An 11373-nucleotide genomic window follows, 5' to 3' on the forward strand; every position below is an offset into this window, starting at 1 on the left:
TCACTGTCTTCCTTTCCCTCAAAGACAAACAAGGTCACCTGTTTTCCTCACACGTTCACACCTGTAAGTCTTTGTTCACGGCCTCCTTCCTTTGCCTGGGTTACCTTCCCCTTTCTCTCCACTCATCCTTCTAAGATTACATATATGCATTCTCTCTCAGGAACTCCTGAATTTCCCAGCCGGGCTCATCTCCTCTGAGCTCCCAACTACAGCCTTATTTTTGTGCTTCAACTTATCACCTTGTGTGGGACCCGCTGGTAGTCTGGGTTCTCTTGTTAGTCACTGACCTTCCCCTAGTACAGGGACAGCCCACGTAGCAAGGCCACAAGGAACGTTTGTCGAACTAAAAGGGGCTGGACAGGGCGGCGGGACTTGTCCTTTAGGGTTCCCCAGATTCCTGGAAAGTTGTACCCTAAATCGAACACAATCTATCCTGATACCTGGGAGGTCTCTGGTCATTTTCTCCTTGTACGTTTGTGGGGGGAGAAGGCGAGGACCACTCCAGCTGGACCCCGCCCTGAGGTCGCCCACCCAAAAGCAGCCTTCCCCGCCGTACAGACAAAAGCACGCGGTCACACGGGGTGTCGGGCCAGGGTTTTTTTTATCGCGGGAGGGGAGGAGCGGTCGCCCAGTTAGGCCGGCAGACTAGTCGCCCTTGGGCGCAGCTTTCACCCTCATCTCGGCCAGTTTGTGGGTGAGGAAGCCCCACTTGAAACCGGCTGCGGGATCGGCTTCCCGCGGCTCGGGGCGCTCGGCGGCCTCGTCCCCGGCTTCAGGGTCCTGATCCGGGGTGGGTTCCGCGCCGCGCAGCATGGACGCTGCCGCCGCCTGCTGCTGCTGCTGCCACCTGCTGGCGAACGCATCCCAGAACCCGGGCCCGCGCGTCTCGGCCGCCGCTGCCGCCGCCGCCTGAGAGGAGGGCTGCGCCGCCAGCGGGCTGCAGGAGAGAGGCGGGGTCAGGGGCTGGCCGAGAGGCCCCGGAGAGGACAAAGGACAGGAGGCGGGGTCAAGGGACCAGTAGTGGGGCCAGTGGGGCCCGGGTGAGGTCAGGGGCTAGAGGGGCCCGGGAGACTGGGGGCAGGGCCTGGAGCCAAGGGGAGGGCTCAGAGGCACTGGGAAAGGGGCCTGGGGTGGGACAGGGTCAGGGGATTAGGTGAGGGGTCTGGGAAGAGGGGACCGGGATCAGGATCCCTGGGGAGAGACCTGGGGTCAGGGGTTTAGGGTAGAGGAGAGGGGCGAGGCCAGAGGAGGGGAGCCAGAGGCGCGGGGTCTGGGAAGGTGGAGGAGGAGGAGCCCTGAGAGAGGGACGGGCGGAAGGATGCGAAGAGACTGTGGGACCCGAATGGGAACGTTAGATCCGGGGAGGGGGCGGGGTCAGATTCTGGGGGCCGTCGTTCAGGAACACGAGGGCAGAGCCCTGGGGAAAGAGACGGGGCGGGGACAGGGGTCTGGCTCTGGGATGGAGGAAAAGAGGGTCCAGAAAAATGAGCGACGCTGGGGAGAAGGATGGGTGGAGCGACCCCGAGGGAAGGAGAAAGGCCTAGATCAAAGGCTTAGGGGAGAGGGGGGACTAGGGAGGTAGCAAGTAGATGTTGGGGGGAAGGGCAATCAAGGAGCAGTGATGAGGCTTGAGGTAGGGAGAGGGGATGAGCGAGAGGGAGAAAAGGAACCCTGGGGCAGGAGAGATGGGTGGGTCAGGGGGACCCTGGGGAAGAAAGGAATAGGGGAATGCCAAAAGGGAAATGTGACTGGGCTGGAGGAAAGGGCAGAGATGGAGTGTGTGCCAGAATAGAGCTAGGAGGAAGACAAGGCCCCGGGTCTGACCCTCTACGCCCCCAGCATCAAAGACCTGCTAAGACAGTGGTTCCTAGACTATTGTCCTCAAGTCTTCAGGGAGCTCGCTGAAAATATAGATACCAGGCCTCAGCCAACACCGGCTGAATCAAAATCTTTGAGGGAGGGTCTGGGAATTTGTGTTTGTCTCAAGTTCCCTGGGAGGATGAGGGTTTAGACCAATACTTGGGAACCACTGATCTGAACCACTCTCTGTTTCAAACACCTAAAACTTCTCTCCTGGGTTCCCTTATTCTATGGAGATGACCCCTCCCACATGGATGGGGAGAGAGAGCCCATAATACCTTTTAGCATCTCAATCCCAACAGCTGGTAAATTCCTCCTGAGATCTAACCTAATCTCCCAGATATGCTGATTGGGCCTCTTTCCTGCTGAGAGAAACAGAAGCAGCCAGGGGCTGGCCCTCCCCAGTCCTCTGTAGTCAGAAAGACAAACAAACCAGAAGGAAAGGACATAGGAGAAGGGGATCCCCAGGCCCATCCCAGACCCCCTCAACACACACACGTACTGGTCAGCACAGGGCTCTGGTGGCAGCAGCTTGTCCTCGTCTTCTTTGTTAAACAGAGACGACATTGTCAGCCAGCCTTTCGCCCCAACCCCCTGAACCTGGGAGAGAGGGGCTGGGAGTCAAGGAGGGCCCCCAGCACCACCTCCTAGGACTCCACAGCAGCTTCTGCCAGGCTCCCCAGGGTTGGGGTGGAAGACGGGAGAACTCACCCGGCGGGCCAGCTGTGACATGGGATTGAAGGCCTCTTCAGCTGGTTCTGCCGCCTCAGATTCCGCTAACGCTGGGTTCTCCTTCTGGGACACAAGACCCCTACCCAGCATAAGAGAGGTCCCAGAGGAATACGACCTCCCTCCCCCACTGCTAGCCTGGTACACATAGACTTGGCACTCCAAACCCCAAGGAACAAGATGCACACCTAGGCCCCTGACACCCTCCAAAAATACACGCAGCTGTACCTCTACGCAAAGCTCCCTGTCACACACATTTGCTGTACAGTCAATCCCTGCAGACACCTTTGAGCTCACATACCTGCCCACCCACAGACACATGCATACACACTGCAAAACATGTGGGCAAGGGCTTGCACGCCAATGTAGACACACACCTGTACAGGAGCGTGTCTCCACATGGCTACAACTCTTCACCTGTACGTACACAGATATATGTGCTGTGAGGCACCTACACAAGGACACTTACACAATTATACCATTCACACCTGTGCACTTCCACAACTGAAGACAGCTGTATGGAGGCCCACTCACAGCACACAAAACCCCTCCACCCATCCACAGACACCAAGACACAGATGTTCACACACACCCAAACACACACGCCATACAAACATAGTACCTGCGAATGCCTGCATGCCTCTGTAGACTTCTGCCCCAAAAAAACACACCTGAAAATACCTGTAACCAGTTCACACCTGCACACACACCTTAACTGGGGATTCCACATGGACGCCAATCCCAATACTGACCCACAGATACTTCTACACAGGGCCAGCCCTACACACCAACCTGTGTAGACATACACGTGTTCACACTGACATACACACACCCCAGCACTAGTTCCTGCCTCTGCCATATCTATTTGTGCAATTGCCATTTATCACAGCCTCCAGAGATAAGACTGTTTTGGAGCCTTTTCAATTTTTATTTTTAAACGTCAGAACAAACATGGTCCAAGTATGGCTCTGTTCTGATGCTGCTACAGTAACCCTCAGTGTACAAGTGCCACTTCCCCTACTTCCCGGGGGCTTGCTTCCTCTCAAGGCGAGTCATCCTGCTTTTGCTCAGCTCTGCCCATTAGAAAGTTGTGTCAAGCTGAATGTATCTGTGTAGGTACTGCACATGGGTCCTAAAAGGATCCCTTCCGTGTGGCAGCCCTTGAGATCTTTGGAGACCGTGACCACTCCTCCAGTGCCCCCCAAGTCTTCTTTTCTTCCTTCGTTTTCTGGAACGTCCTGACTTTCTGACACTGCACCGTGCCATTGGTCATCCATGAATTGCCAGTTGCTTCTGCACAAATCTCTTTCTCTCTCTCTCATAGCCAGTCCCTTGCCCTTCTTAGTATCTTTCACTCCTGCTGCCCCTCTGCCCATGCCCCATCCAGCAAGCAGGATATTACCCACCTCCTCTGCCAGGTCCTCCTCAGATTCCCCACTCAGGGTCTGTAGCACTTTGGACTTGTAGGTTTTCCAGAAGGCTTGGTTCATGGCTGCAGGGGAAATGGGCCTGGTACCCAGGCACGGGAAGCACCCAGTGTGTCTGGCTCCAGGAACTTGGTGAGGCTGAGAGCCTGTCCCAGGGATCAGGTGACCTCATTAAAGATGCACCAGCCTCCCCAGATGGCACAGTGCCCAGCAGGTGAACCCAATCCAAAGGAGTCTGTGGTGAGAGCCAGCTTCTGCCACTTCAGCCCCTCGTCTTGACCCATATTCGCCAAGAATAATGAAGACATAATGAAGACTCCCTCCACAGAAGCCTCCTTCCTGGGCCTAAGAGTTCTTGAATTTGATCATTTGAAATGGCTCCAGAAATATCCTCTTTCATTCACGAATTCCATTTACAAAGTCCTTGGGCTCAGGACCCACAGTGGCTCCCCTGTGACTGTAGCCATACCAGCTGTGCTCTCAACAGGGCTCTGCCCTATGTCTGCACTCAGCCTCTGTGAACTGGAGTGGGAAGGTCCCAAGGCTCCCAGTCGGTGCCCTGGGCTTACATTTCACTGCTTTGTCTGGGCTGGAAACTGATTCCTCTCCCCAGGGATGCACGTGCTGGTCTCTCTGTTTCCTGGCAACAGGTTCCAAAGAACCGGAGCCCCTGAATTATTGCTGAGTTCCTCTGGTCAGCCTGGAAGGCACCAGGCTCTGGTGCATGGGGAAAGGCTCTCTGGCCCTCTCCCCACTCTGAGCACACAACACCTGGGCTGTATCTCTCCCTTTGATGCCAGCCCACGCCTGGGAGTCCAGGGCTCAGAGAAGGGGCTCAAAGATGGGAGGTCCTTCTGTGAGCATCTCCTTTTCTTGTGAGAGGAGCTGACCCCTCTTGAGTCTGACAGTACGCCTAAGCACTGTGATCTCTGGGGAGGAATAACTGGGGAGGAGTGAGAAGTGGCGAGGGCTTTCTCAGGGACTAGAGGTATTTCTGTGGGGGCCGGGATCCCAAACTTATTCACTCTCATTCATTTATTAATTTATTAACATCACAGACATTTTTCAGTTCCTCCCAAAGATGCAGCATCCCCCCCCCCCAACCCGCAACGCGGAGTCTAAGATCTGGGAACCAGGAAGGGGTGGTAAGGCCAGAGGACGGTGCTGTGGGCCAGGCGGGGCAGGCAGGGCAGCGGACGGGCCAGCATCCCCCCAGGGCACACATCACCCTGCCTCTCCAGCGACGGAAGAGGACGCTTCGTGGGGCCCAGCCCCGAGCTCCGTCACTGACGTCGACGGCCGCCTGGGGGCGCTCGAGGCGCGGCCCGCGCAAGTGACGTCATCAGAGGCGGTCTGGAAGAGCCTGATCATTCCCAGGGCGTCACAAGGCGTCACTGAGCAGTCCGGAAGCGCCCACACGTGTTCTCCCAACTCGGCTCTGGGACCCCTAGTCCTGCTGTCAACCGCCATGGGTCGCTCCCGCCGGACGGGCGCGCACCGAGCGCACTCCCTGGCCCGCCAGATGAAGGCGAAGCGGCGGCAGCCGGACCTGGATGAGATTCACCGCGATTTGCGGCCCCAGGTTGCCTCACGGCCCCGGCCAGACCCAGGCGCGGAACCCGATCCCGACCTGCCAGGGGGCGGCCTGCATCGCTGTCTGGCCTGCGCGTGAGTTCCGGCCGGGCCCAGCCTGAGGAGGAGAAGGGTCCGCGGTACGGGCCGGGGGTGTGAGATCCGGGTCCCGGGACGCGCAGGGTCTCTTCTCCTGGGACCAGTGGGTCTGCCGGCCTCCCATCCCTTCAAGCCCGGCGCCTAGCATCAGGGAATGAACTAGGGTCAGGGGAATAGGCGTACCTGAGAGGCATCACCTTCTAACTATCCTCCTTACCCCCCATCCCTACAGGAGGTACTTCATCGATTCTGCCAACCTGAAGACGCACTTCCGATCCAAAGACCACAAGAAAAGGTATGAAGGAGTAAGCAGAGGATTGATGGATGTGTGCCGGGCAGATAGGGCTTGCATCTGGTCAGCTCTCAACTCCTATTCTTTTTCCCAGGCTGAAGCAGCTGAGTGTGGAGCCCTACAGTCAGGAAGAAGCAGAGAGGGCAGCGGGTATGGGTTCCTATGTTCCTCCCCAAAGGCTGGCAGTGCCCACAGAAGTATCCACCGCGATCCCTGAGATGGACACGTCTACCTGACATGGCCTGAGGATGCAAGGCAGAGGAGCTGCCCATGGACAGTGGTGCAAGGGCCAGGCTGGGAGAGACTATGCCAGTCTCTTTTGGTTTGGGAAGTAGATGGCCTCTTCCGGGTGCCCTCCCTCCCAATAAAAGAACTGGATAAAGAGGGCTTGCCTCTGACTCGCTAACCTCCAGACCACTCCTCCAAATTCAAGCCCTGTAAGGGTTTCTCTCTACTCCTGTGTACGGGGTCCAGGGTGTTTACTCCCTACTTGATTCAGCTTTAGAACCTGCATCCTTTCCTTCCCTCAGGGGTCCTGGCATCTGAGCTGAAGCCCCCCTTTGCAGCCCAGGTGTGTGGGGGGGGATGGGTAGGATCAGGTTTATTCTATCTTGCTTCCAATGAGGGCAGGGAGTGGCCCCCACCACCAGAAAAGAAGTAGGCTCCTGAGATTGTAGCCCCCGCGAGTCACCTACCCCCCAGGGCCCAGGTGAGAGGCTGCCCACTTCATCATGGAGCCTGTGGTGGCCGCCGCTGCCCCACCATCTTCCAGACAGCATAGCAGGAGCCGCCCAGCCCGAGGATAGCCAGCAGTGCAGCCACGATCCCCACCAGCGGACTCCGGGGCTCTGCCTTCAGCTCCCCGGCTATCTGCATCTGGAGGTGCACAGAGGGTCCACCTGAGGGGTCAGCTGAGACTTCTGGGAAGGTGGGGGGTAGAAAGGGGCTGAGAAGCTACAGCTGAGGGAAGGAGATATGGATACCATTGCTGCCCCAGGGAGATTCCACCCCAATCCCTCTCGCTTCACTGCCTATGTGGGCCCTGGCTGCTCAGGCGGCAGGGAACGTGACAGCCTGGCTGCTGGGTATCATCCCAGCCGTGGTAGGGGGAGGAAGGGGTCAGTCCCAGAAGCCACCATTTGGGGTGCTTACCTGTAGCACTCGGAAGTAGCCAGGTGTCAGGCGTCGAAATCGCATGGTGGGTGCCGCTAGCCTTCCTGATGTCCTGTGGGATGGAAGCGGGAATGAGGACCAGTGGCGTTCATGGTACCAAGAAGCGGAAATCAGGACAGAGAGGATGCTCACCAGCGTCTGCCTTCCCAGGTCTGGCAGGGGGCGGGGCAGCCAGACCTTTAAATCTGTCCCTTCCCCCGCCTGCCTGCCCTGCCAGCCTTAGGAGCAGCTGTCAGGAGAGATCAGCATCAGGCCTGAGCAGCACCTCCCCCACCCACCAGGGAGTCCAGGCCGGGTAGGCAGGAGAGGCCTGGCAGTGTTGAGAAGTCTCAGGCCTGGACCAGGCATGGGAGGGCCTCCCAGCCCTGGTCGTGGCCCTAACCCTACCTCAGATGATTGGATGTCACCAGTCAGCTCTCAGCAAAGGAGGGGTTGGGTGCCTTATTAGCACCCCCTCCAAACAGGAATAGGCCTTTTTCACTTGGTTTCTGTTGGATCAACCACACCTACCTTGGGGGAAGGCACATTCCACCCCTTTCCCCAAGATGGAGTTCCTGTAGGGACTTCCCTACCTCAGCTTGGGGACAATAATAAAAGATCTGCATCTTAAGAAAGCTGTCTGAGGTGTGCTAAAAAATAGTAACTGACTGGGAGTTCCCTGGTGGCCTAGTGGTTAGGATTCCAGGCTTTCACTGCCATGGCTTGGGTTCAATACCTGGATCCTGCAAGCCACGTGGCGTGGCCAAAAAGAAAAAATAGTAGCTGACTGTGCTGGGCATTATTCGTATGATTTCATTTGGTATTGATTAACTCATAAAAATGTGGGGGGACAAGCATATTTCCAGAATAGCATGTAGAGTATCTGCATATAGAGAGAATGGAAGAACAGCCAGAAAACTTAACAGTGGCCCAACCTGGGCAACAGGATGGGGACATGCTGGGGAAAGGGCACGTCCTCCTTCCACTTAATGACCTACTGTTATCGCTGAAATTTTTACAGCAAATAGATCCAGAGACCTTTCATAAACTCATAAAACTACCTTCAAAATAGACGCTGCCATTTACTGTGCCCCTAACTGCCTAGCCCTGCCACGTGTTGGGGGCCCAGAGTAAAGGCACTGGTGTGGTTGTTAGGACCCCAGTCCTTTACAGGGAGTATCTGAGTACATGTGGTGAGTTCTTGTTGGTTTCTCCCCTACAGAATTGTGAGTTCAGGGAGGGCAGAGGCTGGCTGGCTTCTCCCCTCTATCTTGTGCCAGCTCAGGGTAGGCGTTTGATGAAATCAGGATGGTGGAGATAGGTCTGTGTTTATTGGGTTTCCCCAGAGTGCCACAGGGAGGCCAGTGTAAGAAGAGGCAAAAACATTAAAGGGGAAAGCACCGAGGAGTGTTAAAGGGATACACACAGTGCAGCGTATGAGGACATGAGGCCAAGGCCAAAGCCAGAGAGGTGAGGGCCAAGTTGCAAATTGGGAGCCTACTGGTTCACAAATGAGGGAGCAAGTCCTGTGGGGACCTGGTGAGCTGGAGTCCCCTTGAAAGGAAGCAGCCAACGATCTGCACTCACGTTTGATGCCACGTGTGAAGGTGGGATGGGGTGAACAGAGCTGGCCAAGTTTCAGAGAACACAATTTGTATGTGAAATTGTTAAATGATGACAAAACACACACACCACATGGACATCTGTGGGCCAAATTCAGACTTCAGGTCTCTGGGTGACAATCAAGATCATGACAGGCTTTGGAGGCCAGGTATAGGGGCACTGGTAGAGATTCCAAGTTAGGTGACGCAGAGGCGGCAGGCCTCCCAGGCCCCTCCCCACGGAATTAAAGCAATAATAACTCATATCTACCTCATGTTACAGATTTCAAAATATTTTAAAGACATCCTCACAGAGCTAAGGTCTAGTCACATCCCCCCCCAGCCCCCGGCTTTTAGAGAGGAAGAAACAGGTTCAGGGAGGTGTAAGGGGTGGGCTTAGTCACATAGCAAGTGGAACTGACTTTTTTTTTTTTTTTTTGGCTGCCCTGGGTCTTAGTTGAGGCACGTGGGATCTTGTTTAGTTGCAGCATGCAGACTCTTAGTTGCGGCATGTGGAATCTAGTTCCCCGACCAGGGATCTAACCCAGGCCCCCTGAATTGGGAGCACGGAGTCTTACCCACTGGACCACCAGGGAATTCCCAGAACTGATTTTTTTTTTTTAATTGAGATGTAGTTAATTTACAATGTGTTAGTTTCAGGTGTACAGCAAAGTGATTCAGTGATATATATATATATATATATATATATATATAATATTAGAATACATATTATATATATATATTTTTTTCTTTTTTTGGCTGCACCACACAGCATGCGGAACTTCCCCGACCAGGGATCAAACCCGTGCCCCCTGCAGTGTAAGCACAGCGTCTTAACCACTGGACCACCAGGGAGGTCCAAGAATATATATATATATTCTCGCATATATATTCAAATTCTTTTCCCTTATAGATTAGTACAAAATATTGAGTATAGGGCTTCCCTGGTGGCGCAGTGGTTGAGAATCTGCCTGCCAATGCAGGGGACATGGGTTTGAGCCCTGGTCTGGGAGGATCCCACATGCCACAGAGCAACTGGGCCCGTGAGCCACAATTACTGAGCCTGCGCGTCTGGAGCCTGTGCTCCGCAACAAGAGAGGCCGCGATAGTGAGAGGCCCACACACCACGATGAAGAGTGGCCCCCGCTTGCCACAACTAGAGAAAGCCCTCGCACAGAAACGAAGACCCAACACAGCCATAAATAAATAAAAATAAATAAATTTAAAAAAAATATTGAGTATAGTTCCCTGTGCTATATAGTAGGTCCTCGCTGGTTATCTATTTTATACATAACAGTGTGTATGTTAATCTCAAACAAGTGGAACTGATTCTGCCTGATTCCAAAGTCCTGGGAGTCCCCTGGCCTGGGATGATGATAATGATGATGATAACTGCAGACACTTAGTCTGTGTGAGACATTGTTCTAGAGGAAAGCTCTTAACCTGGGCTTCCCAACTCAGGGGGCCTATAAACTTGCATGGCAAAAAAATTATATATTTATTTTCACTAACCTCTAACTAAAATTTACCATTTCCTTCTTTATGGATTGAAGTATTAGCAGTATCTGTGTCTTTGTCACCAGTAGAAATCACAGGTATTTTCATATCAAATTGTAGTTATCACAAGTATCCCAAAATATCACTTACGCTCATAACGATCTCAAAATGGTGACAGTTATTAACCCACTGCTAAATCACACTGTTTCAGACACTCCTGCAGCATAGCTGCCATTGATGGTGCCCAGTAGAGGGTCAGTGACCAAATGGTGAATCCACCTGCTCTCACATTGGTCACCCAGCTTATCTGTTACTCTCTTGCATCCCCTACCTGTAGGTGTTCGCTGATCAGTAAGTGCAAGGAGGTGAGTCAGAGACCACCTCCACAGTTCAGTGTTATTCATGCTGAGTAACAACATGCTGATCATTAGAAAAGGAATTTAATTTGCCAGTCTTGTTATTTAATGCTGGTAAGTGCATATTACTATATCATAAATTTGTGGGGTTTAATATATTTTGATAATAACTGTCCTCCTTGTAATCTTCAGCATTTTGCTTTATGCTTTTAAAAGCATCATTCTAAGAAACTGTCCAGGATTTCCACCAGATTGCCAAAAGGGTCCACGGTGCAAAAAAAGAGGGGGCTAAAAACCAGTTCTAAAGGTTGTAGAGCTATTAACACAGGTACTCTGCATAGCAGCCCTCTGAAGTAGGAACTATTATATCCATTTTACAGACAGGGAAAGTGATGCCTGGTGGGTAAGCTTAGCCCTTGGTCACACAGCTAACAAGCTGCCAAGCCAAGATTTGCACCCAGGCTCTGGCTTCCTAACCTCTGCGCTTTGCTGCTGTGCTCACTGCTCACTTTTTGGCCCCTTTTTGAGGAGCCTTGAAGGTCAGGGTCGCACCCTGCCATTTGAGGCCAGTTTTGGGCGGGGATGCCAGGCCAGCTCTGAGATCCCCTGGGTCACACATCAGTGGCACCACCCCCAGGTCTGGCAGCCCAGCTGCCCTAGGATGCCTGAAGGGCGGGGCAGGAGGTGGACAGGCAGTAGGCCAATGGCTGTCGTCACAGCACCTCACCTAGCCAGCTTTGTGGGCCCAGGTATGCTAGTGGCTCCGCCCCCAGCCCAGCCCAGCCCCT

At 54.0% G+C, this 11373-nt stretch overlaps 3 protein-coding genes across 3 annotated transcripts; 1 reads left to right on the forward strand and 2 right to left on the reverse strand.

Moving 5' to 3' along the window:
* Positions 1-645: 645 nt before the first annotated feature.
* On the reverse strand, positions 646-4079 carry C1H1orf232 (chromosome 1 C1orf232 homolog). The gene is made up of 4 exons (XM_057542705.1): positions 3996-4079; positions 2572-2655; positions 2363-2460; positions 646-937 (listed from the first exon to the last, which is right to left on the reverse strand). Exons 1-4 carry the CDS (start codon positions 4077-4079, stop codon positions 646-648), a joined length of 558 nt encoding a protein of 185 aa, XP_057398688.1.
* A 1285-nt stretch (positions 4080-5364) lies between these two features.
* Positions 5365-6364, forward strand: ZNF593 (zinc finger protein 593). The gene is made up of 3 exons (XM_007178670.2): positions 5365-5684; positions 5920-5982; positions 6074-6364. Exons 1-3 carry the CDS (start codon positions 5485-5487, stop codon positions 6213-6215), a joined length of 405 nt encoding a protein of 134 aa, XP_007178732.1. The 5' UTR covers positions 5365-5484; the 3' UTR covers positions 6216-6364.
* A 344-nt stretch (positions 6365-6708) lies between these two features.
* Positions 6709-7252, reverse strand: ZNF593OS (ZNF593 opposite strand). The gene is made up of 2 exons (XM_057541879.1): positions 7132-7252; positions 6709-6855 (listed from the first exon to the last, which is right to left on the reverse strand). Exons 1-2 carry the CDS (start codon positions 7174-7176, stop codon positions 6709-6711), a joined length of 192 nt encoding a protein of 63 aa, XP_057397862.1. The 5' UTR covers positions 7177-7252.
* Positions 7253-11373: the final 4121 nt, after the last annotated feature.

Source organism: Balaenoptera acutorostrata, chromosome 1, assembly GCF_949987535.1.
Source record: "Balaenoptera acutorostrata chromosome 1, mBalAcu1.1, whole genome shotgun sequence".
NCBI lineage: Eukaryota > Metazoa > Chordata > Mammalia > Artiodactyla > Balaenopteridae > Balaenoptera > Balaenoptera acutorostrata.

Coding starts and splice junctions, on each gene's coding strand:
- ZNF593OS (XM_057541879.1), bottom strand. CDS start 7,176: ATGCGATTTCGACGCCTGACACCTGGCTACTTCCGAGTGCTACAG. Junction 6,856..7,131: donor GCTACTTCCGAGTGCTACAG/GTAAGCACCCCA, acceptor GTGCACCTCCAG/ATGCAGATAGCCGGGGAGCT.
- ZNF593 (XM_007178670.2), top strand. CDS start 5,485: ATGGGTCGCTCCCGCCGGACGGGCGCGCACCGAGCGCACTCCCTGGCC. Junction 5,685..5,919: donor CATCGCTGTCTGGCCTGCGC/GTGAGTTCCGGC, acceptor CCATCCCTACAG/GAGGTACTTCATCGATTCTG. Junction 5,983..6,073: donor TCCAAAGACCACAAGAAAAG/GTATGAAGGAGT, acceptor TCTTTTTCCCAG/GCTGAAGCAGCTGAGTGTGG.
- C1H1orf232 (XM_057542705.1), bottom strand. CDS start 4,079: ATGAACCAAGCCTTCTGGAAAACCTACAAGTCCAAAGTGCTACAGACC. Junction 2,656..3,995: donor AGGAGGACCTGGCAGAGGAG/GTGGGTAATATC, acceptor CTTGTGTCCCAG/AAGGAGAACCCAGCGTTAGC. Junction 2,461..2,571: donor TGTCACAGCTGGCCCGCCGG/GTGAGTTCTCCC, acceptor CCTCTCTCCCAG/GTTCAGGGGGTTGGGGCGAA.